General features: G+C 38.8%; 1 protein-coding gene across 1 annotated transcript in view; it reads left to right on the top strand.

Annotated features, from left to right (window-relative positions):
* LOC107206598 (gamma-aminobutyric acid receptor subunit pi-like) overlaps nucleotides 1-15,609 on the top strand; it is a 38,151-nt gene extending 22,542 nt beyond the window's left edge. The window contains exons 7-9 of the mRNA XM_033515838.1: nucleotides 8,133-8,285; nucleotides 9,149-9,342; nucleotides 15,000-15,609. Of these exons, the coding sequence (XP_033371729.1) occupies nucleotides 8,133-8,285; nucleotides 9,149-9,342; nucleotides 15,000-15,314 (662 nt within the window). The 3' untranslated portion in view covers nucleotides 15,315-15,609. The remainder of the gene's footprint in view (nucleotides 1-8,132; nucleotides 8,286-9,148; nucleotides 9,343-14,999) is intronic.
* The last annotated feature ends 12,187 nt before the right edge of the window (nucleotides 15,610-27,796 follow it).

Raw genomic sequence — 27,796 nt, 5'->3', positions numbered from 1 at the left:
CAGTCAAAGAAGAATAATCCTTTACTGCTGTTCTGCCCAGAAGGGTATTAGGACCTGTTCCCCATACAGGGAAGTGGAAGAGGAAACCTGCTTAATTCCTATCACCTTCTATCACAGAATGAGGAGTTTAAAGACAAAAAAGTTTGGTTGTTTTGTTTGGTTGGTTTTTGGGTTTATTTGTTGTTTAACTAAGTAGACTAAAGCCAATCTCCAATTGGAGTTGAAGAGGCATGATCAGATGAACTGCAGTAAATGATTCTTCTTCCAGTAAATGATGCTGTCTTCCTCCCTTTGTGTTGGCAGGAATCATATGTACTTAGTCAAAAGCCATTTTTTGTTTTAATTATACATTTTAAGACACACAAATTAGTTTGATTCAAATTTCTCACACCTGCTTGTTCTCCTGTTCAAGAAAGTCATGTTATCAAGTGCTATACAGTATTTTAAAATTTAATCTCCTAATCCTCTTAATTTTCTATCGAGTCACTCTGAACTAGGTGCTATTTTCCACAGATTTTTTTTGGAAAGCAGTGCCTACTGTAGACCATATTAAAAGAAAAAAGCAACCAGATTATGGAGCTGTGTAATCAATTTTGAAATAAAAAATAATGCTTTGCATTTCTTCAGCACCATTAATAGATATGAGAGTAGCTTATAAATAACAATTATGTTATAAATAACAGCTATTTATAACCATGACAATTCAAAGGGCTAAAACTGAAGTTATGAGAGAAGAGCTGTGTGCTGTATTTCCTAACACAGCAAAAAAAGCAATCAGGGTTTGATACTCTGTGAACTTGAACAGACAGTACAGCTGCTGTGCAAGTGAAATATTGTACAGCAGTGCAAAACCCAAGCTCACGTACAGCCACTGACAGAGCCAAATTTAAAATGCAGTCAGCAAAATTCCTGCATAAATAACTTCAGTAAATTTAAGAAAAGGACTCTGTAGATTAATCTTGTTTGTAGAACAGCATGCATCACATAATAGTAATCACATAATAGTAAGTCACTTTGAATAATGTTAGCTAGATTTCTGGCTAGGGTTTGGTGTTGCTCTTGTTTTGGTACAGAACAATTTCATTTTGGACACGGGAAATTTAATTGTTAGAACCATTTCCTCAATGTCTTTAACTATAGTCCTCATTCTTCATACACTGATAAACTCTTGGACTCCCAAACCATATTATCTGCATCTGTGGGTGCTGTGGGTGTCCAGCCAACACCACCTGCATTCTCAGAGTAATAAATACTAATGTAAAAAGCTTGTTTTTCGTACTGGAAAAACATAAAAGCAATGAAAGACGGTTACAGTGTAGCTTTTTGTATAAATAATCGTGGAAATAAGGCTGAAATGCATTTTAAAAATTCATTTAATCTATTCTCATGTCACAAGGCAAGGTCATCTATATCTGCAGCCTACTTCCTGACAGATGTTTCCAGAGTAAGTCAGACAAACTCTGAAGTGTCTGTGTTCACAGCCTCCCTAGGTGACTTTTCCTGGTGTTTATTACACGCATATTTTCCTTGTGTCTAATCTTCATCTCCCCTGCTGCATTTCAAACCTATTATGTGGATATTGAAGACAAATATCCTGCTATTTTTCAGCAGCCTTTTCACTGTTTCAAGACTCATATCTATTTTCTTAGACCAACAATTTTCCTCTTTTTAAATTCATATAAGCATTTTTAGATAAACTGTCTTTTCTATTGTTCTCCCATTGAATTCTCATCTCTTTGCTGATATGCAGCAACCAAAAATGGGTTCCCATTAGATATCCTCTGAGGATGGAAGGGTTTACTTAATATGTTCCATGAAATCTATTCCTCTTTATCCGTTCTAGGCTGATATTTGCCTTTCTTGCAGAAAATTATTGTGCATTATTGACCTTGTTCAGCTGGTGATTCCCCCTAGTTCTCTGACTCCTTTTTTCCCCTATAGCCACATATTCCCTGAGCTCTGGGAGCTGGTGATTCCCATCTGAGTGCAGGACTTCATACTTGTTGAATTCCATTGTTTTACTTGGGTTTTAATACTTGGTGAGATATTTTTGAACTCTAATCCTGTTGTCCAACGCGCTAACTCCACTCCTAACACACTCATGGTATGTCATCATGTTAGGGAACACTTTTGGGCACAGGACAGACCCTGTGTGCTCCCACTTGATAAATGCTTCTATTTTCACAGCAAACAATAGCTAATTCATCTCAATTTCCATTTTTAGTTGGAGAAAAAACCCAAAAACATAACAAAAACATAATTTAAAACTTCATGCTAATTGGCTGTTGATAGCTTTTTGCCAGCATCTTTCCTTAAGTCTTGCACTCACTGCTCAGCCCTCCTGTCAAGGCCTTGGCAGCAGCAGGAATGAAGAGGCTCAGCTTGCCCAGGTCTGGTCCAACGCTGAGTGTTCAGCCCAGGAGGCAGAGGGAGATGGCAGGCAGGGCTCTCAGTCCCCACTTATGAAATGTCAAGTCAACAAATTGCCATATTCAAATGGTATTATTTTGGCAGAACAGAAGGAAAGAAGAGACAGAAGCGTAAATTAAATCTCTGCTCCTTGATGCACAAAGACAAGATATTTGCTCTGTTAAAAAGACTGCAAAGGGAGCTGGCTGCTGCTCTTGTGTGCAGCTGCTGCCAGGGTTTTGATGTCTATCTCAAATCCTGCTTTAGCCTCCTTGGGCTAGAGGCCCATCAGCCCTTGTGTGGCTGTGCAGTGCTGAAGCTCTGTGGGCCCCTGGCCTCTGCTGTTATCAGCTCCTCAGGGGGGATGTCACAGCTAAGCCAGTGAGGAGCTTCTCTCATTTATAATTGGTGATCTGAAATAAAAATGTGTGCAAACTACATATAGATATATAAAGATTGTGTAAGAATGTATGTTCATCAGTCAAGGTCCCTTTCTAAACAGAAGCACTGCCTTGCTTTGTCCTACAGGCTCATCTGCAATTTACAAAGGTTCAGGAGATTATTTAGTTAGTAATCAGGTTTTCCTAGGTTTTTCAGTACTTTTCCTTTTGAGGTATGTTGCACTGAATAACTTCTCCTGTTCCCTTTATCAGTTATTTATTGTCTGTAATTGCTCTCCAATTGTTACTTCTGAGAACATATTCTTTGCCATAGAGGTCTCACAAAGAATCCCAGAGCTGTATTCAGTAATAATCTGATTTGGTGAGTCTTCAGTCCTCCTCACCTAAGATTCAAACAATTACCTATGCATATCTATCTGTTATCATATACAATTTACTCTTCTGAGCTCACAGCATCCCTCTTTGTAAACAAGCTTTTCCACTTGAGTTGAGCTGATGTTTTCCATCATGAGTTGTTGCTGAGATAATTCTGCAATGTAGAACAGTTTAGAAAGAAAACAATTTTGGATAAATATATGTGCACACATGCACTACATAAAAGGGTTTGTTTTATTCTTAGGAAATCTGAATTTCAAACTTATTTTTTGTAAAGCATTTTCATGAAGATGAAACATATGTCGAGAAGCTTGGCCTGAACTTTCATTTCCTTTAGTTCACCTCTGAAAAGCAAATAAGAAAAGAGGTAGTTTGTAAGATCTAGACTATGAAGGACAGAAGACTGTTTGTCTCTGAGGAAGGGGCAAATAAGCTGTAATAACATATTAGCAATTTATATTGGCACCATTAACATCCTGCAGCAGTCAGAGAATTGCATTTCAGTTGAACAACTTATTTATTGTGTAAAAGTGGGGACTTTCTGATTACTCACTGCTCATGTTCATTGTAAACAAGCAATAACAAATTTTCATACTGAAAACTACATTTTCAGTGTATAGTTAAGCCAGTAAAATCTATTTTAAGCACTTCTGTCCTCTGCCCTTGAAAGATGCAGGATGAGAAGGAAATGATGCATTGGTAGAACTACACTGATGTGCTTGTGTAAGTTGTACATCACACATTTTAGCAGACACCCAAGGGGTTAGCATAAATAATTCATGAGAGAGAAAAAGATGCTCTTTGTCCCTGGCTGCACACCTCTGTGCAGGACACCAAAGTGCTTCTTACATAAAGGGTGATGTGCAGCAGACTTTTCCTGGAGTGGAGTTCAGCAGAAGGTCCACAGGAAGTGGCTGTGGGGAAAACAGTCCCATCCCAAACAGAGTGGAAATGAGAAACTGCTGACAGTATTCACAGAGAATGACCCCTTCCTTAGTTACCTCTGCTGGGACCATTCACTGGCCAGAGATGTTGCAGGAAAGACCAAAGATGCAGCATTCTGCCATCAGCTGGGAACAGATGCCACAGAAAAATGGGATAATCAGGAAATGAATGACCTAGGGTGAAAAAGAATCTTGTTTAGGTTTATGTATTTCTCAAGCAGTGCAGCAACAGTCATTGTTGATAGACTCAGCAGTGGCAAGTCTATACCAAGTGTCTGATAATCAGAACCATCAATTAGAATATAATTTTAAAAGCCAAAAGCCAAACTTCAATGGCAAGTTATAAAATGACATAAACTAGTTTTTATTGCCTTCAGAAAGATCTGTTCCAGACCTAGACCCAGGCCTGCTCAGCTACTGAGAAAGAGCCCATGCAGGTATGATTTTTATGACACTTTAACAACGGTAATCAGCTGGACCTTTTTGTACATTTTAGCAGTAGAGAGGGTTAGAGTGGGTATGGAGACTGTCATCTGCTATTTGGGTTTGTTCTTCATCTACAAGTTAGAGCTACTTCTGTACTGCTGCTCTCTTGTAAATTCTATAAAACCCAAATTACTCAGCTTAATGTTCATTTGCTGTGGGGTCACATAAGAAGCATAACTCACCTAGGGGTGTGTTTAGTGTGTATATATTAACAGTAATTTAAGTTTTCAGGTTTATCTGGTAAAGTGTTACACAGAGTAATTCAATACTTTGGTAAGTGCCAATGCTGTGCCTTTGCTGCAGTTAGATATCTGTACAGAAATTATTTCTGTCATGTTAACAAATTTAAATCAGAGCAGTCTCACACTGAGGTGACATTCATCATGGACCAGAAACTCAAAAGAAAAAAGCATATTTTCATTTTAACGCATGTTTTTTGTTGTCATGTAAGTGGCAAACTTGTGACAGTTTTGAGGAGTTAATTTGAGCTGTACTTGAGTTAACTCTGGTAAAGTCAAGACTAGGATTTCATGAACCTGTTTCAATTTTGATCTGGCTGATGGCACTGTGGTCTCAGATGTGCCAGTCAAAGGCAATGAGATACAGCATTACTCTCTCATATGCAGCTCACACAACAGCAGCAGCAAATCTGTTCTTTTTAAAGATGATAACTTTTTGGTACATGTGTGGCATAGATGAAAAAGGGACTGCAATATTTCCCTATCTTAATTTTATCCCATTGTTCATTTCTTTAGCATGATAAGTATGCACTGAATACTTTTTCTCGACTACTGCTTCCTTCAGTTTATTACAGGAGGAGCTCTGATGAATTCTATATATAGGTTGCTTCAAAATTTCCATTATAAAAGCTCTTCTGAACTCTTTAGAGAAATGCTGACACTATTATTATCATGTCCATGATATGTCTTGGATTCTGGAAAGAAGAAAGCCTTAAGGTTAGAGAAATACCTCTTTTTTGCTACCCAAAGAGCCACTCAACTATAAGCTGTTACATCTCTATTTCTCTTTGTTCACATTACTTCAGAAATTTCTGGCATCAGAAAAAATAGTAACACCAGAATATTCAAAGGACTCATCTAAACTTGGAAATTGCAAACTGTGGCTTTTAAATTTGATATTTTGAACTTACTTCCCATCTACACAAACGACTTTTATGCTGAGGTAAATAAAGTTGTAGGGCACTAATGAGGAAAGGGTGTTATTGAATGGCTGTATTGAAAGATACCTCTGTATTCCAGAGGTTTCCTTCTTAACAACGAGTTCTTCTGAGGCTGGACCACAGGAAATCCCAGGTGCCTGTGACACACTGCAGGAAAGATGGTCTCATCCCTCCACTCCCCTTTGCTGGGCACGTGGCAACACATCCTTCCCTGTGGTCAGCACAGAAGCACAACACACACAGCTTTTGTGGAGTATCCCATTCCCATTCCCTAAATGTGCTTTTGCTTTTGTTGTACAGACTCAGTGCTTTTCCATAGCACTCTTCTCCTTTCAGAGCACGGATGAGTGCAGACAGAGAAAGTAAGGTTGCACAGTCATCTCTCAGTTTTTTCACTCCCTGCCTTTTGAGTACTTTACTTTGGCCTGCATACACTTAAAATCAGTTTTGGTGACAAAAATGACATTTATTGAAACAAATGTATTGATAAAAGTCAATACATTTGATAACAATACATTGATAAAAGTCAATACAGTAGAGGTACACTGGTGTAATATCCCTCTTTTCATGTAAAAATAATAATGGTATAAAACAAATTTGTATCTCTTGCCTCATCAAGATAGTTTAATATTTGTACCCTTTCTTTCAGTTGGACACTTAAGGATCTCAGTATATTGAATTTACAAAGAAGAACACTAAATACAGTGTATTTTTACCCCTGTGAGGAGCAAGAACTGACTACCAGAGGACTATTTAGTTCAGTAGAGAAGAGATGGTCAATGTGGCAGAAAACTGAAAACAAGTTAATGTTAGAAATTAGGAATTCATTCTTAGCAAACAGAATTATTTACTGAGAGGAATGGTGGATGCTGTGTGTCTGGATATCCTCAGGCTAAGTCTTCAGTCTGTGTGGAAGGTGGGCTCTATTCCAACCAAAAATATTTAGTTCAAGCAAGGGATCATTAAGGAAACTTAGTGGCTTGTGATTAGGGTCAGACTACATAATCTTGCAATTCTTTCTGTTTTAAAAATCCTGTTATTATTCTCTTGATGCAATATATACAATACTTTTAAAAATGGAAATGTAGCCATCCATTTTCTCATCTGGGAGCAATAAAACATTTCTTGGCATTCACTGCTTTCACTTCAAGCTTTTAAAAGTGCTCTTCTTTGTGTCTCACAGCACACCTGAGGGATGCACAAATAGCCTGACAGTACCTATATTGTTGCTAAAGTGAATTCATTGTTCTGTAGTTCTGTCCTGACTCACAGCAGGCAGCACTAGAAGCAAACATTGGTGCCAGAAAATAGGTTTTGTGTTAAAATAGTGGAAGCCAAAACTGTCTGACTACAGAACATTAGTCTTTCAGTGATATTTCACTGACATGCAAATGGTGTTAAAATGATTTTGCAAAAACTTAACACCATTTAATTTATAACCTGGAACTTCAGAACAAGAAGCCTTTTCTGCCCATTTAAAAAGCAAGATTTTGTTTTCCTGTAAAGCACTGAACTGGTAACAATTTCAGATCGTGAGCTTCAACACAGCCAAATTTTGTTCAGTTAGTGAGCTGGATAAGAAATTCAGGCTTGATTATGAGTGTGCTGTGCCCTCATGGAACACAGTTCTGTATTTGACTCTGTGATCCCCAAAGTTCATCTCCTGGACATCACTCACTTAGAAGCAAATAATTTGTGCCACAATAGTGACACTACTCAGAGGTACACAAACACTCTAATGCACTAATAAAAAGGAAAAATAGATTGTGAGATGCAAAGACACTGCTTGGGTTTAAGTGGATTATGAGAGGTAGGTCAGCAATTCCAGAACAGGTACCCTCAATCCACATCTTGAGCAATAGTAAATGAAAAGAAAAATAAGCTGAATAGGTGAGATAGTTAAAAGTCAGAATCTGTGCCACCTTCATGAAATGACAATCCTTACTACTCTAGTTTGTATAGTAGCTCATTCATTGTTAAGAATAGCAACAGCTAAATCCATATGAGATTTCAAATTTCCTTGCCCTGTGTTATATAATGAAACATTCTCTTCATGCATTGATGGATTTATTTTTTCCTTCACTAATCCTCATTTAATTTCCAATTCAAGGTGTCTTTAATAAAATTCTGGATATGGTGACTGAATGTTACATATTTGATTGTTTCCTTCAGTTCAGAGTCTTCAATCTGAATTTTTCAGTGCCGTGATTAATTTTTACAAGCTTGTTTGTTGAGCTTTTACTGCATTGCAATACACCAAACTAATACAGGTTGCTGTTTCAAAGATCTTTTCATGAATTGCACCTTCACAAAGTTTTTTCTCTGCTCCTTCCACAGGACGTTACCCAAAACTCGTGTTTCACTTCGAACTCAAGAGAAACATCTTGTATTTCATATTAGAGACATATGTACCATCAATCCTTCTGGTGGTGCTCTCCTGGGTGTCGTTTTGGATCAGCCAGTCGTCGGTTCCAGCCAGAATCTGCATAGGTGAGGAGCTGATAAACCATCCCAGACCCAGGGTTGGATCATCCAGACACCTTCTCTATTGCACGTGCTGGGCATCCATTTCCTGAAGCTGAAAATGCTTCTGAGTTTTATGGAATTACTTTTTGGGTTTGCCATACTCAGTACATCATGTGGATTGCCCTTAAAGCCTTGCTATTCTTTAACTAAGAAAAATGCCTTTGGCAGCTACAGGAAGGAGACTTACAGGCAGGGGAGGCTGCTGAAAGCACAGCAAAAAACTGTCATTTTGGAAATAGTTTAAACATATTCAAATACATGGCATGCACAGACAATTGTGAGGCTTTTGTGAGGTCTAATGATACACACTAATTAACACATGAATAACAAGAGAATTATAAGAGATTAAATATAATTAATTTCAAATAAAGGATATTCTGAAAGGGAAAAAATTCAAATCAGGTTTGATCAGGCTGCAGGTGGGATGGAAAAACCACTCCTACAGAACAGGGAATAAAGAAGGATTTCACATTGAATGAGGCCAGTGGGCAACCACTGAGGAAAATGATATCTGAATATTTTAAATGGACCTTCTGCATAGATTTGCAATAATAATGTGTTAATCATAAATATACATTCCATGACACCAAAATCTTCCTCATTTTCATTTCTAGTCTTTCAGCCTTGCTAGCATTTTCTGCTACTGTTTTTCAGCACTTAAAAGTTGTAAGTTAAATTTAAACTCTTCCTAAAAATTGACCCATTAAATGCTATGGTATCCTAGGAGTTTCAGGTCCAGGGAAAACTCTCCTGCAGTAGGGCCCTTGCAGTAGAAGCCCTCAGTGCCATCTGTGTTAGACTAGAACATATATTTTTCCACTCCACAGGTGTCACCACAGTCCTTACGATGACAACACTGATGATGGGAGCCAGGACTTCACTCCCAAATGCTAATTGCTTTATTAAGGCAATTGATGTCTACCTTGGTATCTGCTTCAGCTTCATCTTCGGAGCACTGTTAGAGTATGCTGTGACTCATTTCTGCACCCTGCACCAACTCAGCTCAAAGGAGCTTCCAAAGGTATTTGAATTATTTGGTTGTAGTCCTACAAAATGGATTTAAAATAACCTTCTTTTTAGCACGTGTCACCCTGAAAAAGAATGAATTCTCTTAGCACTAATGGTAAATGTATTTAAGGTAGTTTCTCTTTTAGAATTAGGACAGGGAAACATAATAATCTTGAGAAAAAGAAAAAAAATATTTGTATAGCTGGAGCTTTTTTAGAAGAGACCAAACAAACTGAAGCACTCTTCTCTCTTTTGGAATGATCTTTTTGACCATTTATCAATGTTCTGGGTGTCTTACAAAAATCACAGGCACTTCTTGTCTCCCAGGCAATAGCATTTAGTCACTAATTGTTCAAAAATTAGGCTGAGCTTGGTGACTTGATCCTACTGCAATATGGAAAAAAGGATTTTACCACATTCCATTTATGAAACCTGCCCAAGCATAAAACATGAGTCAGTCTTCTGGCAGATGTCTTCATGTGCTGGATGTATCAGGTCCCTGTAGCCTTCTGCTCCCACCTTCTCCTTCAACAGCTGCACCTGAAATCAGACTGGGATCCATTTTCCCTTCTGCATCATTATTGTAACAGTGCTTTTTGTGGCCCTAAAGAGTTTCTCACAACTCTGAAATATTGTGAAATATACTTAAAATAAAAATGGATGAAATCAGCATAGGTATTTTTGAGACTGGTGGTTGCTGAAATAATGAGGACAGGTTCATGAAGAAGTTTTGTCACATCTTCCATCTCCAGTGTATAGCAGTGCTTTCATAAGCAATGGAAAAGAAATCACAAGGAAGCTGAAAGATGATTTTCTTGCAACTTTTAATTATGGAACTGAACCTAATATGCATAATAAAAAAGAAAATTTTAAGCAGCTTATGAAATTTCTGGATTAATAGCAAAAAGTAAAACATGGAAAATGGGAATAACAGGAAGAAAAATAAAAGGCAGAAAGAAGTTTGGTTGAGTGCTGTAGGGATAAATGTCCAGAAGAAGATTGTTAACTGTTTAAGCCAAATTAGAACAGAGCATCACAAATGCCTAAGCAAAGCTCCCCAATATACTCAAGAAACAGGATATTGAGCTCAAGTGGAGAAGCTTCAAAACCTTTTGAAGATCAGACAGTATGTGTGTGTGTGTGTGGTTATGTCTTGATAGTTCATCAATTTATATGAGATTTTGGTTGTTTGGATGAAAGATAGGCCCTGTAAATGCACAAGAATATGTTAAAAGCTGTTGTTGGGTTAGGGAGAACCAAGCCTGTTGTGTGGGGAGGAAGACTGCAAAGTGGCCACGAAGCAGAGCCTCCGCAGTGGGCAGTGTGAGATAGCATCTCTTGGGGATTGTCTGCAAATGGGAAAACACTCATTTCCAATGAAGGAAAGCCTGCAAGTAATTTTTGTTGGCAAGGTTACATCAGTGACAATTCCCTGTGAGCATATCCATCTTGTGAAGTAAGTGGCTGTCATTTTGCTCATAGTGTAAGGGAAAAAAACAGCTGCTTGGAGGTTCGGGCAAGAAAGTAAAGTGTTTCAGTGCTCGGATGATTAAGCATCTTTGGAGCTGTGAAGGGCACTTATACAGCCCTTGCCTTCACCTGCCTTTTTCAGATTCCCTTTCATCTGGAGCAGATACTCATGCTTGCAGGTAGGGTGGACATGGGAAATTGTAGTCTTCAAAAATGTGCATGGAAATACATGGAGGTACAGCTGTAAAATGAGAACTGTGATGAACTTAATGATCAAAAGGAATAGATAGTCTTTCATTTCATGCATGTTTCCTGCCTTCTGCTGGGTATCAGGAAGTGAGCAAGACAGCCAAACATAATTCTTGCCTGCACAAAGATAGGGATATAAGAGAAGAAACAGTTGTTTGGTCCTAGATCAACTTGCAGCTCTGTAGAATAAGGAAAATGTGTGTCATGTCCTTTTCCTACTGTAGCCAAGGGCAAGAACTGCTTACTGAGCAGGGTGTCATGGGGAGCACACCTGACTTGTATTTCTCATTCCTTGTTGTAAAAACAAAAACATCACAAGGGCAAAAACACCAGCTAAAATCTCATGTCACTGTCTAGCAGCTACTTAGCAATTTCTGTGTGAGTATCGTCACTGTAAATGTGTTGTCCTCATTAGCGTATTCTCTTGTGGACACAGGTTAATTGGAAATCTCACATCCCAGTTTGTTATTCCCATATGTGAGCTGATAGAAAATTTGCACTCAGAATTATGTAAATAAATGTAGGAGGTGAAATGGAAATGTCACCCTCTCTCTTGTATAGGAATTAGTTGTACTCGCTTCCCGCTTTGCTCTTTGGAGAAGTTGGGCACCCACATATCAAACCCTTCTGAAGCCCCTGAGATCTTCAATTTAGAACATAAACTGGTGAAAGAGCTCATCATATCCATGCTCTTGCAATGTTTCACATCATGTGGACCCACAGAGACACCTTCAAAGCTAATGGCAAAAGCAGAGGAGCCCCCTGCTGCAAGGCAGGTCAGGCAGAATGTGCCATTCACACCAGCTCCAGAACAACAGGATGCTTAAAGAGAGAGGTTGCCTCTCATGAGTTTCTTTTTTGCACAAAGGCATTAACTGTACCCTCTTATAAAGCACAGAAATATTCCTCATGTTTCCTCTGTCTTTTACCTAAACCTCCACCTTTAAGGCAGAATGGAGAACAGTTTGAAAACTGAAAATAATTTTGTAAGTGTGATGTTCAGTCTCTGTGGTATTTCTGTGCAAGCCTCATGCAGTTTTTATGAGCACCACATAAGCTCCAGGTGTGCAGCACTCTGGATTGAAATATTTTTAAACTTGAGCAGCTTTATTTTCCAGTGAAAGTGACAATTTTCCTCAACTCTGTTGGCTCTTGGATGTCAGCAAACACTTAGTAAACAGCAGCCACGGTATTAGGGGTCATGGACAGTGCTTTTTGGGTGATGCACAGCATCTTTCCTGGATGGTACTGGTTTGGTACCTAAACAGAGCCCTTAGTTCCAGCTGCCGTTTCCTCATTGGCAGCTGGCAATCCAGAAAAAAAGCTTAGTATGACATTTAAAATTAGAGCCACAGCTGAACACTCACAGCACAATTTCTTTTTCCTGATATAATGTAAACCAGCTCAGTCTTTCATCATGCTCAGTTCTCCATAACAATCTGGAAAAGTCCCTTTATAAACTCACTCTATAAGACTGCAGTTTTTAATAAATGAGGAGGTGTGGTTCTCTTCTAGACGAGCTCTCTCCTTTCCAAGCTATGTGGTACAGCACTTTTGCTGTAAACTCCCCTCTGTTTTGCAAGAGCCCTGCCTTGTTGCACTGCAAAGAGAATCCTGTAGATATGCACTGTTTACAGTGTTTTCTGCTTAAGTAAGGACTGGCCCTTGGGGACCTGAAAGGAGTCAAGAGCAGCCTAATAACACATCAGCCTCCTGGGAATCACTCACATGCAGCTGTGAGAAAGGACAAGTGGCACGTACACAATGTCCTTTCATGCTCTGAAATAAAACTAATTCTAAACAACTTGTAGCCAGCCCTACCTGAGAGAAAAATAGACTCTTAAACAGAGCAATGCCCCATATCCTGATGGTTTTGAAGTACAGATGTTGTAATGAAAAACGAAAGCAGGGAGAAAAAGTCAGGACTCTTGTGTCAGGTTCCTCTATTTTATTAACTTTTAAAGTGCTGAGTGCATTCATTAAACTGTGGCTCCAGTGCCTCATTTCCAGTGCCAGGCACTGCTGACAAAGGCTTCTCTGCCATCCCCAGCACTCTCCTCAGCTGCCTGAGCTTTTTGAAGCAGAAGAGAGAGATATTTATAACAGTCAGGCCTCAAGTAAAAACTCGAGGTTTGAATTTTAGTACTACCCTGGGGATTATTTAAGGTTCAGACTGGAGTTTTATGGATTGATCCTCTTAATGCTTTATAGGCAGATTTTTATCCCAGCCTTTCACAGAGCTGTGGGAGGCCAGGTGGAGGATGACTGAGGTTTTTTTGGTCAGTGTATTTTTAGGATGATAAGTGTTGTTGAACTACGTTTATCTCTCAGATAAAATATCCCAGGTTTTTTGTTGTTTGTTATTTTTTTAAATGAAGGTGGAAAGCAGTAAAAATCCCTTTTCTACCACCATTTGTTCTGCTTCACTGATTCACAGCAGTTTGAGGACGTTGTCCAGACTCCACTTTAATTTTCAAGGGTGTCAGTAATTTTAGATGAAGAGGACTCACTCAAGGCTTGTGCTGTACACGTGCACCCTGGGCAGAAGAGCAATTCTGTCCTGGCATGGAGACCACTTAGTGCTTTAATGAGCTTTCTTTGACTTTAATAGCTGGGATATACCTAAATGAGCTTTTTGTCTGGCTGCAGATGGGGATGTACATATTAACTTTTTGAAATATTGTCCTTGTGTAAACTGTTTCTTCTCATGATGCAAATGGAAAAAAAGCAAGTTGGTCAGAAGAATGAGATTCTGCATTCTACACTTCACAAATAATTTTTTTAGTCTTGTCTTACATTTGTGTCACCTACTGATTTGGGAGGTAATAAAATTATCAGCAGAAAATTAAAATTATATGTGTGCCTACCTGAATTAAAATGACCCCTCCTCAAAGCATATATAATAAGGTTTAGTTTAGATACAAAATTAGAGCCAGTCTTTGTAGCTTGTTTCTGCTGGTGTCTCTGCAATATCCCAAGCCAAACTAAACACCCCAGAAATTCCAAGGAAGTTTCAGAGCTGAAGCTGCAGCTGATGTCTAATCCTGTGTCCTCTGAGTCAGTAACAGAAAAGCCACTGACTTCAAAGGGTGAAAATTTCATACATGAACTTTATGGCTCTGAGCCCTTTCTAATCAAAGAAACAAAACCCACCAGCAGGCTTATACAACATTCTCCAAAGACCTGTCTTGATGCAGCGAAGCACATGAAAATATTCTTAACCCTAGCATAACTTTGAACTTAAAGCACGGCTTCCAGGACTTGACAGAAGTATCCCAAGCTATTCAGTATTAAATCAGCTGTGGGTGGGGCCTTGTCCCTCTTTATTTTTAAAGTAACTCGATTTTTATCACAGAGGACCAGGATGAAGCTGAGCCAGTTGCACACAAGGAGGGTGTCTTGCATCCTGGGGTGCTCAGTTTGGGGTGCAAGCAGCTCGGCTGGTCTGGTCTGGTCTGGCAGCTCCCCCACCTTCCCCATCTCCAGGCTGGGCCTTTGTCCTCACACTTTCTGGGCACTAACCTTTGTCCTCACACTTTCTGGGCACTAACCTTTGTCCTCACACTTTCTGGGCACTAACCTTTGTCCTCACACTTTCTGGGCACTAACCTTTGCCAGCATTTGCCCTGAGGAGAAGACAGTTAACTGTTGTGCATTTCAGGGGTTTGCTGCTATCTTAAGTAAAGTTCCTCGTCCGTGTTTGAACAAACCCAGGTTTGCTTGACAGTCCTTCCAAAGTTTTTGCTGTACGGTGTTGTTTAAGTCAAAGTTTTCTCCCTAAATGGAGGCTTTGAGAGCTGAAAGGAGCTCCTGGTACATGTAAGTGCTTGTCCTTGAAGTCGAGGAGTGAAACAGAGGAGGAGACATAAGAAAAATCCCATTTGCTGCAGCTCTGAAGGAAGCAGGTGATGAAACATACACTTAAGTACCTGCTGTTTTGTTCCCTCCCAGATTATTGATGATGATGATGATGAAGAAGAGAAGAATGGAGTCCTGGCAGCAGTGGCCAACAGTTGCAGCGCCCCTGACAATACAAACAAGACTGATACAAACAAAAGCAAACAAACCAGCACTGACAGAAAAAGGGAGAGAAGTCAACACAGTGGGTGTAGCTCAGCAATGTCAGTAATGAAAAGACTTTTCTGTATCTTTGATTGCTTCCATGTTAAAAATCCTTACCACATAGACAACTATGCCAGATTCTCTTTCCCCTTATCATTCATCATAATTAATGTACTTTATTGGGTGTATTATTTGTATTTCTAAGTATTTTATTTCATAATATTAGTTTAACATTTAATATTAGAAAATTGACATGGGAGGGGAAGTTGCAGAAAAATGGAGAAGTTACATGTGGATAGAGGAATACAAAAGGACGTGCCACCTTTTCAAGTGTGTCTAAAAATTTTGTTAACTCACTTTTCTGCATTTAAATGTCTGTCATCCAAAAATGGCTTCATATTAACATGCATGTCCCATATGAAACTACTTATCAAAGGCCAATAAGTAATTTTTTTAATATTTAATGCTCAACTTTGTAAAATAAATTATATTATACTTGTTTCTGAACTCCATTGAATAAATGTAAAAATAAAATGAAATGCTGTTTTCCTTTTCTGTTTTCTGTCCTCAGTTCCTTCTAGCTTTGCCAATAATGCATTCATTTTCCAGATTATATAAGAAAATGTTTAATTGCAGATCAAAGTGGTTTTGCTACATAGCAAGAAACAGCTTTGAAGACATGAGCTACCAACACAAACCAAACAATCTTCATTTTTGTAAGGTCACAGATATGTGTCAGGATCCCTCTATATCTTTAGACAGAGCTCCCATAGTCATCAATGGCTTTTCTCAGCAAGAAAGAAAGAAATGGACTGGAGCCAAAAGGTTCACATCCAGGGAGATGCATTTCCCTGAGTGAGGATTTAGTTTTTCACCAATCCTTAATGGAAAATGGCAATTTATTCTGACGTTTATACTCTGTACTCTGCTCAGTCACAGCTGCCTGGGTAACTACTATGCAGAGGAAAAATTTGATATGCTTAATTTTCAGCTTGGTAAATCCTCTTGAACTAGATGCTGTTAAAAAAAATTAACATAAAGGTGGAAAACTTCTTGAATAGAAAAGAAAACCCTGTGTGTGTGATAGCTCGTGATAAAATAGGAAAAGTTTAACACAGATAAAATGATGAGAGCTATCCCACATGAGATAATGGTTACAGGTGATGAAAAACCATAACAGTCTTTCCAGGTGGTTACTTCACTGACAGCTATTACAATCCTGTCCCCTCCACTGCAAGCATGGAAGTTTAAAGGCAATTATTATCACACCTTTTTCCTGACTGTAACACAGGTATCTGCTGCACACACTGGTAAAAATGTGTGCATGTGCTGTTGTGCACTGTGTATCTTGGCATTTCTGGTGATCAGACTCACTGCACACATGAAATGTTTAAATGAATTAAACATCTCCCCTAAGGCTTGGACACCGGGGTGCTGCTCATGAAGAGCACCATTACATGAGGAGGAAGAAAGTGCAAAATACCAGAGTGAGACAGATTTTCCCTTGCTCCCATCTAAATCATTGCACACTGGTAGACAATTATGAAGTCACTAAAATCCCCTCAGTATTTTTATTTTCTAAAGGTTGACTACTGAAAATTTGTTTCTCTGCTGTTATCAGTAATGCCTTTTGCAAAGCTTATTGAGGCAATGCAACTTCAAGAACAGTCTCATGCCTTTTGATACATTGTGGCTATTCTAACTTTCATATGAAATTAAATACATTCAAGAAATCAAACTAAGGCTGCCAATTATTTTATTTAACATTCTGCTACTGAATATTTTACCTTAAACCCTTTATTCAGGAACAGGCTGTATGATATTTTTTCTTGGAGGTGTAAAACTGGACTCTCCAATCTCTTTCCAGTTCTTACCCCCATAAAATTCACAGAAGACAGATATTAAATCTTTGTGCTTATTTTCTTAAATTTGAAGTTTACATTGTTCCTGAATCTTTTCAAACAGTTACCCATCATGCTAACACTAAATTTGGGATTAACATTTACTGCAAGCATAAAGTAAACATTTTGAGTTTTGTAGCTTCCAATTAATTTGGTGACAATTCACCTTAAATATTATTTTTAAAAGTTGTTGAAAGTTTGAGCATCTTTATTTACAATGAACTAGCTGAAAACAGGGTCTGTTCTCCCACTGATTTGCTAATTGTAAGTAGTGTTATACTCTGAAGTCCCCCATGTTTTCATGAAAGAATTGACTGCACAGACAGATTATTCATTATTTTGCTTTGCATAATTCTGCATTAATTGCTAATTTCAAAAATAAAACTTGGTTTGATGTTCCCAATAGATTTCCAGTGTGGTGTATGAAGAATGAAGAAGATCATTTGAATTATCCTGTTCAAACATAGTTTCTGTCCCTGGAAACTCCCAAATCCCTTGGAGTTAGTCAGAAAGGCTCCCTGAAGGAAGGAGCATTCATGAGCAATTCACTGAGTGCTACAACTCAGAGGAAAGTTTCAGTGCTAAGACCAGGGGCTGAGGCTGAGTCTGAGGGGATGAAAATTACCTTGGTTTCATATCTAATGAAAAGACCTTGGACTTTTGGCAACCATTTTTCTGGTTGATAGTTGAGTTTCTTACTTTGATTTTAATGTTTTCCAATCAGAGTCCTTCTCCGACTCATAATTGAGGAATGTTGTATTTTGGGACCGCTGGGGGCTGATGTACAATGAGGGACCTGAGGCAGTGAGGGGGGTTACATTAGAGAATTGATGATGTATCCTCATGTAGTTTGCTTTGCTGTCAGCAGGATGTGCCCTGCTTTCCATGGATCCAAAGGCAGCAGCCAGCCTGAGAAAGGACTTTCCTTCCTCTGTGGAATCTCCAAGCCTGGTCTTTTAATAGATTCAGCAGCCATCACATAGGTGTTTAAGCATTGTGCAGACTAGAAAAACACCTCTGACCTTAGCAAGATCTTTGATATTGTTTTCTTTCTTAATGGAAAATTATTATGAAAATAGAATCCTGTGCTGAGATATTTAATCAGATATTTTATTCTTTTTTAGATTTTAGACAAAGGCATTATTGCTACCTTTCCTCTTCATCAATTACATAGCGTTTTTCTAATTCAGCCATGCTTTAGGTAAGTATCTCCTGCAGCCTGCTTCCTGTGATGCCAGATGTGATACTTTGAGAGTATTTGAAATATTTCACCTAAATCAAGAGGGAAATACTAAGGAAGGTGATATTTTAGAACAGGTATTCATTAACCCCCTCATAAACTAGAGAAGGTACTTTAAGTCACTATCAGATAATTTCTTTTAAGACATGAACAACTAAATATCCCATCTGAATACTCCAGTCAACACATACAGCAAGCATAAGAGAAGGGCATCCATCTGTTGATCTGAGTACTGATTTTCAACACAGTGGCCTTGTTTATTAAGAATGCAACAGTAACTTAAATAAACTTTTCTGCTTTGTGAGCCTCTTTGGGTTTTTGTGCTAATTATTTTGAGAACTGTTATGCATTTTTGCATGGGAAAATGTACTAAAAAAAAATAAAAAGGCTGTCACCCTGTAACTCCACATGAAATTACATAAAAGATTATAGAGTAAAGAAAACCTACATAGAGTAAAGGTGGTGGCTACAAAGAGGTGAATAAGAGCCCTTGCCAGTGGAGAGGTGCAGCAGAGTGCCTGAGCAGCTGTCCCAGCGCAGCCTGGGGAGGTGCAGAGGAGCTGGTGCTGCTGGTACAATTCACTCCGTGCAGCAGTAGATGGAGCTCATTAACTGCTCTTCATCCTTCAAAGAGCAAATGTAAATGGCAAATGCTAGCTAAGGAGGGCTCTAGGGAAAAGCTATTACAAGCTGACATTTGTACTGTGGTAACTAGGTCATGTTTGTAGCGACACATTAATTAAAGTCAGGCAGGACAGCACTGTCAGGTGGACTGTTTTTCACACTGAATCCAGGCTTCTCAAAGCCCGATTGTTGTTTCCACCATTTTAGCCACTGAAATCGAACATACTCTGCCAGTCCACAAAGTAACTTCACAACTGCAATACCTTGTGTTTAAAGTGTGAATTTTCTATCCTTCTTTCAAGGTTTTCTCCTGTCACTGTCGGACACCAAATGATTCACACAAATGCAGCTCCAAGTGTGGTGAAAAAAAAGAAAAGTTTATTTGTTCTTTCAGTATTTATAGCTTTTTGACAACGACCAGGGATTGCATAGTCAGGTTACCACCTTCCCAACCACACTGGCCATGAGAGATGTCCATCAAAGGTCATATCTTTAATGGAATGTATAAACACCTATATTTATAGTTTCTTTCCTGAGAAAGTGGCTAGAAATAACACAAACAATATCAAAAAACCTGATTCTCAGGGTGACATCCTCCTGCAGGTTATGTTGTTTCAAATCAAAGCATTGCAGCACCTCAGTATTTCAAGGCAAGCAGAATAGTGGCTCTATTAACAGTTTCCCTATAACCATTTATGCAAACTAAATAAATGTTCCCAGGTAATTCACTGGCATACTGCTAAAAATTGTCACAAAGAGCAAGATAATTTTTAAAGCCAGTTTCAATAAAGAAAATTTCCCTTGAGAGGGGGCTGGTTGAAAAGGTGGGAAGATGAGCTGTGAGAGTCTTCTGGGCAGATTAACAGGTCACTGCAAGAACAAGCCATCTCAACCTGAGAGCTGAAAACTGGAGTGAATTCTGCTTGTAGAGTAGTGGGTGCTTGGCAGTGCTTAAAAGCAGCTAAGCTGGACATAATTTCAAACTCTGTAATGGATTTGCCATCACTTGTTCTATAACTTTATAATTAAAGCCAGGGGTCCACTTTAATAATATTGCCAAATTCAGCTTTTCATCATTTTCCATCTGGAGACATCTTTCTTCTCCAGTCCCATCTGACTGTCAAAGTTTCCATCCTCAGAGAGAGAAGGATAAGGGGGTATTTCAGTCTCATGATGTGAGTTTACTCAGATAATTTGGGTTCTGGGTTTCTTTCCAAATTGGAATGGACCCTATTTTCCTATTCTAGATCAAACACAGACAAAACTTCAGAAAACAAGAAACCCCAGAAGATTTTAGCACCATCACATGTGTGCATGAACCATGACCCTGATTCATTTTGAAATTCTGCTCTGAAGTTTGATCCAGATTTAACCACTGGATAACTTCATCAGTAAAAACATGTATCTCCACTACTGCTGTTTTCCTTGCTGTAGCAGGTAATTTTGGAACCTAGACAGTGAAAGGGTGTGATGCCAGGTTTATTTGATTTCTCCTAAAGGCAAGGAATTTAATCTTTCTGCTTGAAAATCAGATCAGGAATGGATTCAGAATAGCAGCTTTGGTTCTAGTTGGGTCTTGGCCACTTTGGACACAGAACAAGCTGACAAAATCAGAAAAAATTAACAAGAGAGTTTAAAATGGAGTTCAAACCTGAATTACATGCTCAGCTCATCAGTGCCCCTGGTCCTCATGTTAAAGTTATTGATGTTGAGTCTCAGAAACAGTAGCAAACATGTGAGATTGGTCACCGTGGGAAAGCTGGCATCTCATGCACTCATTTATTCTTGGAAAAGAGAGAAACAGGGATTGTCTCCTCCTTTTCAATGTCCCAGCTTTGTTCAGCCAGTTCATTTTGGTCCACCTCCAGTCTTGGTTTGTGGAGCACCTGCTTTGAATGGGTGCCAGTGCAAGGTGACCAAAACCAGTGCATTAGTCTCTTCTGCAGGAACCATCTGTTCATTATATGCCTTTGAATGCTGATCCATTAGACTCATATGCCAGACTATGCTGTGCATGTTGCTAAGTCAGTCCTAATCAAAGTGCTTTCCACTCACAGCAGTATTTTGGATGATATCTAATGAATACAACTGTCATTTTTGTGTGGATTTTTATATGGGTTTTTTGGGGCTTTTTATTGTTTTTTTTTGTTTGTTTTATTTTTCCATGCTTGTGAAGAAAAGATCTATAGCCTTGTGTTCGATATATGAGTTGGCTGCAGGGATTCAATCCAATCCTTGCTTACCTTGCAAAAGCAGCACACCTTGATAACCCTTAAGTGCATTTTGGAGAACAGAACTGACAATGTTGACCTCAAAATAATAATATAGCAGATTAAGTCAGAAGAAATTTTTAACTAGGTAAATGTAAATCCAGCCTTGTTCTCTGCTTCTTTACCAGGAAGGTAAGATATTGTGCTCAAGTGTCATTACTTTTTGAGGTTCTTTCGTAATGAAATATTCTGACAGCCTTGTAATTTTTTTCATTAACAGAAAAAACCTAAAGTATGATGTGCAAATAACTAGAAACTTTGAAGTCGGAGGCTTGTTATGCCCCAGGATAATTTTAATTCTTCTGAGCAACCTTTTCATGTAGTGCTGGTCCACTTTTTTTTGCGAAGCCTGATAATAAGAGCTGATAACTCTGGAGACTCCCATAATTTCCATACAGGACCTCTCAGGGATGCTAAATACACAGCTGACCCTGCATCATTTCAAACCCACATATTCTTACATGGGCTGCTGTTCTTATTTCAGGTGTTACAAATGGCCAGTTCCATTAATTCTATTCTAAAAACCTAAATTTCCCATTTCTAAATTACCACTTTTGGGTCAATAACTCAAAGTTGCATTTGCCTTGGGTTACCTTTCTAAGGAGACTTGAACAGTGCCTGAACCTTTGTTTCCACAGCCCAGCTGTAGGTTACTGTTTCTGTAAGCAAGTGCACACAATGGCCTGAGCTGGATTTCAGTCCTGTCAGACACCTGGAATTACAACACAGCTCTTTACCAGCAGGATCAAAAGCTGCTCCTTGATGTTTTGCATCTCTGCATATGCCTTTCTTCCAGTTTTAGCATTCCCTTCCCAGAAGGCTCTACACTGCTCTGTGATAATGTCAGGACTCCAGATGCACTGCCATGCTGTACTAAAAATGACAGACGAACAAGCCAAAATCATCAATTTTAATGATATTTCAGCATCATCCTGGTCCTGTGTCATCCCTGTGTTTACTTCAGCCATCAATCTATGTTTGTCTAAAGTGTTTCATGCCAGAACCTTAAATGTGGAGAAAGCTGAAGAGGCCAATTTATTGTATTTTGACAAGGACAAGCCTCATCTGGCAATCCAGTGAGGCTGAGTGCATCTGGTTAATAGTGCATCCACTTTCTCAGATCCAAATTGCTCTGTTAGTTTTCATGACTCTCTTATCTCTGTGCTGTCTCTGTCCAGCCTGGTTTTCTTATCACATAATAGGATTGTGCCTGTATCTTCCAATTTAATTTCTATTGGTTTCCAATCTGTGTGATGCTGGCAGTGTGTGCTGGTCCATCAGCCTCTGCTGCTGAGAGATGGGATCACTCACCCCGAAATGCCTCATCTGCACTGCGGGAGACTCTTGGCTGATCACTCCCTTTGCCTCCTTGGGCTTCACCTCTGATTTGAATCACTCCCTACACCAAAGGGAACCACTCTCCACACCTCTGCCTATCAAGAGTTCTCTAGTGAAAATCTTCAGAGGATTAACTAGAAGTTAGACGTTTCAATACATATCTGCCCATCACTCCATGCTATCTAGTTCTTTGAACCCATTGTTGTATTTCTATGAAATATGATAAAGGAACAGAAACCTCAGAGACAGGATGTTCCTGCAAGATTTCTGTAGATAGATGTCCAGGTCAGAGAGACATCTGAGAGGTACCCACTGAGAAAAACATTACAGCATGAGCTGGAGTCTTTTTAAATCCCAGAGAATACACACTGAACAGGGCACACCAAAATGTCTCAAATGCAGAACAAGCTTCTGTCACAATTTACATCTTCCAGACAGGAGAGTCAATCAACACTGAACCAAAAATCTGGAGAAAAATCAAGCTTCATTAGCTCTAATATTCATGAATTACTCCTCCAGTCCTCAGAGACTGAAAGTGAGGTACAAGGTTAGAGGCACTGCTCTCTTTTCTTCTTTTTTTCCTCTGAATTACAGTGGGATTTAAAATGTACATCTTCAGCTTGGTCTCTGTAAGAATACAGTAAAAACAATGCTGGTATAGTTATAGAAAAAATTGATATTCCTAATATTCCTCTTGCTCTTACTCTCTCCCCATGCTCTGCTCCTTCCTTCATCTTTATAAATCTTTGTAAACACACTCTTTTAGAATCAGATTTTTTTTTTTTTAACCTGAATTTAAATCACTCTCAGTGGTATGAATTAAGCAAAAAATCAGCCTGTCCCTTGCACCTCTGGCTCTGGGTGGCTCCATGGAAATCAAACTGGAACATACAAAGGGGAAGAGTTACTGGAAGAACTGGCTTCATGTTTGCACAAAAAAACCCAAACAACTAAAGTAAAAATATTCGTTTGTAGCTGAAACAAATTTATTGTATTCATCTCCCAAGCACATTATGTATTTGTGATTCTGATAAAGAGCAGGTCACTGGAATTTTACAACATATGCAGAAGATATTTTACCTAGAACTTGGAGAAGAAAATAATGATCAGAAGAGGGTGCTCTCAGCTCATGTTCTTTTGGTTCTGTTTTGAACATTCTGGTGGAATTCTGCAGAATTTTCTTCTCTCTTTGTTGATATTAATAAAAGGTCTCTTTGTAATATATTTTCTGGGATTTTTCACTAAATAGATCCCTCCTCTTACTGCACCATGTGCAAAATATGGGCTAACTTTTTGATCCCAGATTTTTCTATATGCTTTAGAAAGCTTTCTGTAATATTAGCTGAAGTTATTTCACAATCAGCTTTGTGTCTGGTCTCCCACTATTTTATATGTTATGTTTATGTTCTCATGCTGTCATACTCTGTTGAAATTAGCCTTTAAAGGATCTGATTTCCTAGCACCCATGACTGGTCCTGTGGAAAACTTTAAAAATTGCAAGAACAGCAACTAATTCCAATATCAATTGCATTTTTACCAGGCATGAAAAAGAAACAATAATATATAGCTTCAGTGATCAATTTCCAATGATTGAAACATCCCACATATCGAAGTATTCACAAAAAAATTGATTAGTTCATGGTTAGGGAAGAATTTAATAAAAACTTATGCTGCTAGTCAGATTTTTAGCAAAGCATTTGATCACAGAGTTCACTTCAGGGAGCATGATATATCAGAAAATACCTGACATTTGTTAAGTTTTATTAAAGCAGTGCTGATGTCATGGATAAAAATAAGCCTTTTAGAATTTAGTTGATATATGGGTGCAATTTTGCCATTTTTTGGATCACCAGTCTTTTAAGGTGACGAAACTGTGCTGTGCACACAGCACTAGAACACAAGAATAAGTGATGGCTATAATCCTAGATGTTTGCAAACTCTCTTTCCTTGTCTGAAGTGGGGAAGCACAGGGTAAATTCAGGCAGAAGGAAGGCACTGTCTTTTAGTTGGTGCAATGCAGCATTTAGCTCTGGTCCAGCCTGCTCATGGAAGAAATCTCTCTGACTCTCATTCCCCACTACTGCACTTTTTCTAGCAATACTGGTAATTATATAAAATACTGTGTAGCCATCTTTTATAGGCACATACCAAAACTGCCTGGAGGGGGAGAGTCATGCTTCTTGTATTGAACAGCAGTGATTGGAATGGATTGCAAAAGGATTATCACCCTTTGTGCCCGTGTACATGTATTTATCTATGTCTAATGTGCCTGTGTACATATATATATATATATAGATGTATGTCTATATACAAGTTGTACAAATGCGTCTTGAAAAGGCACAATTTCATTAATGGATTTCTTCTGCACTTTAGACACTGCTTTTCAATTATGTGCATCAATGGTCAGGTCAAACATCGAGCCAAGTAATAAACAGGGCTCCTGCAGGTCCATGTGCAGAGAGGGGCTCCTCATCAGAGTGGCCTTGTGGAAAAAAAGTTAAGAAAGGGAGCAGAGGGAAAAGCAGCATCTCTGCCTCACCTTGTCTGTTGTATCTGGGGGAAAATGGCTGTTGTTTGCTAGGACTCTGATTAAGGAAATATCTTCCACCATTTTAGACATAGGTTTACACTTCCGTTTTCTTACAGAAGAAAGGGAAGAAATCAAAAGGAGAAAACACACACACACAAAAAAAGAGTTTTCTTATGTAAAGTTTATGTGAAAACATCCTATTACAAGGAGGTAAGCTGTCACTGCTATTCTAGCAATTTCCATCCAGGTCCCCGCTGTCCCTGCACCCCTCAACACGACAGGTAAAAAATGAAGGAACCCCGTGGCTGGGCAGCACTGTCCCAGCTGTCAGGAGAGAAGTTCATTTTTGGCCTCAAATGCTTTAGTTATAAAGTGGGAACCGAATGCACATCAGAGAACAAAACATGAATTATTTGATATCAACAACACACTGAAGAAATGAAGTCAGGGACCACAGGTCACCCTTGCAGCTGCTTGGGCTGGGAGAGTGTCAGGAGGGTCAGCAGTGAGTGTGCAATTAAGGAGTGACAGGAAAAAGCAGGGACAGAGCCATCAGGTCAGCAAGGAGCCAGCACACACAGAAAGGCCACACACACCCGCTAATCACACTGATTGTGGAAGAGACACTAAAATGTGGAAATAAATTGCAGAGGGATGTTCACAAAATCACAGCTGACCTCCCTGAGACTTGGACAGGGAGCATAGATATAAATGATCTGCACTGCAGCTAAAACACTGCATTGCAGACAGGAGAACAGGGTTTTGCCCTTAAGATCTAGCAAGTATTACAGATACAAATGTGTGTACAGCATGACCTGAGAGCTGGTAACATGCTGCTTCCTTTGCTGCCTGGCAAATTCTGTCGGATTTGGCTGAGGGAAAAAACGATGTTAGCAACAATCACTCAGCTGCTAAATGCCTGGAAGAAAACTGGCAGAAGTGTAATGAGAGCCCCATAAAATGACACTTTGAAAAGTATCAATCAATTTCACCTGCTTCCAAGAGAACTTCCTACCCAAAATGGGGCTACTGTAGTAAGAAAGGAGATAGATAATCCCGTCCCAGAACACCACAATTTCCCTGTCTGATTGCCTTTGCATTTGTTGAGGTGTAGGCTGAACAAAAGAGGAGTCTGAAGATTTGATTTTCAATAGATTTTACTTCCCACTGACAAACCAGCAGAAGGAGCATTGTAGTGTCACAGAGCACTGGCTTGAAATTTTCTGAGACTTTAGTGATAGTCCCAGCTCTGTTGGTGTCCTTTTACAGCTGAGAACTTCTCTCTTATTAACATTTCACATAAAAGTGCTCTGTCTAATAAACCAAACTATTGTCAGCACTTACATATTACTCTTAAATTAAGAGAGCAGATTCTGAGTAGGACTTTGGTCATCCTACTCTTCTGGACTACAGAAAAGGGAGAACTGGTTTTGGGATATCTTTTAGCTCTCATTTCTTTGTCTCTATGATGACCTTTACTGCCAGGGCAAGGGCAGCACAAAGATGTGCTAAGTCATATGGTGAAGATAACTTTTGGATTTGAAATATTTCTTAATAAAAACCAGTGTTAATCAAAAGCAGACAGTTCATCCTCATGAGCTCTGAATCACAGCTTTTTGGATGTGTAAGGCTAAAAAGCATGAGTGTATACTACATGTAACAATTATATGCAAACTATTCTGCAACAAAAAAATACCTTGTTTTTAAGGCAAATCTAAATAAAATGTTCCAAAAAACTAGTTTTCTACTTCAGTGGAAAGAGTTGATTGCTTTTCACAAGAAGTCATCTTAGCATTTTCTCTGTTTGATGCCTCAGCCTACAAAGAGTGATCTGAATCATTCCACTACTGAAAATATCAAAGAGCAATGGGTTGTTTTTTATAGTTCACAACAAGGAATTTATATTCAATATTTCTGTCTTGGTTTGTCTTTAATTTCACCAGCACATTCAGAGCTAGCAAACGAACTGTAAATAGTTGCTCCTCTAGCTCCACTATCTGAGGGAGCAACAAGCTGTAAATTGCTATGGATGTGCATATTTTTGAATATTCTCTTTTCTTTTGGCTTGTATTCTTATTTTGGCTGTCCCTGAAAACCTGACCTGATTACAGGTACAATGTAGAGCTTTATTTGTTGGCAATTGCTATTCAGCTAATGATTTAACCTCCTGAAATTTTTGAATAGCTTTTATTGTTCACTGCTAAATATTTTTACTATGCAAAAAGGGCTAGGCTCTGAAAGCTGCTGCTAAGCCAACTTGCCTCCATCGATTTGCAATGATTTGACATTAAAAAAATGACCACTGGTGTAGTTATTTTCTGGATTCTACTTTTTGATCAATTCTTAATCACCTGCTCCTGAGTGACTACCACTTTGCTGCAGGTGGGGTATCAACACAACAGCTAGAATATATCCTGCTTCTATGAACAGCCAGCACGAGGGCTTACCAGGGCAATTTTGGACCTCTGAGGAAAACATAAGCAAGAAAAATATAGAAATCCTTGAGCAGAATTCAGACTTTCATATATGTTAAAAAAAAAGCCAAATCAGGATGGATTTCTGCAATAAAACTAAAGCAAAGCATATATGACTGATTATGCATCTTTTACCCCTTCTTGGTAAAGTCGGTGGGGATTCATCTCAGGATTTTTAAATTGGGGAAAATGAAACTAAAACCAGCTGCAGCTGGGTCTTGGTTTAAAACAAGTATTTGTAAAAGTTGATTTTCTTTTCTCCAATGACAACAAAAAATGCAATGGATGTTTTACAGTTAAAGTTCATTT

Source organism: Parus major, chromosome 6 (genome assembly GCF_001522545.3).
Source record: "Parus major isolate Abel chromosome 6, Parus_major1.1, whole genome shotgun sequence".
In the NCBI taxonomy this organism is placed as follows: Eukaryota; Metazoa; Chordata; class Aves; order Passeriformes; family Paridae; genus Parus; species Parus major.
The sequence above is the reverse complement of the archived record's forward strand: the minus strand, read 5'-3'. Positions and strand labels throughout refer to the sequence as shown.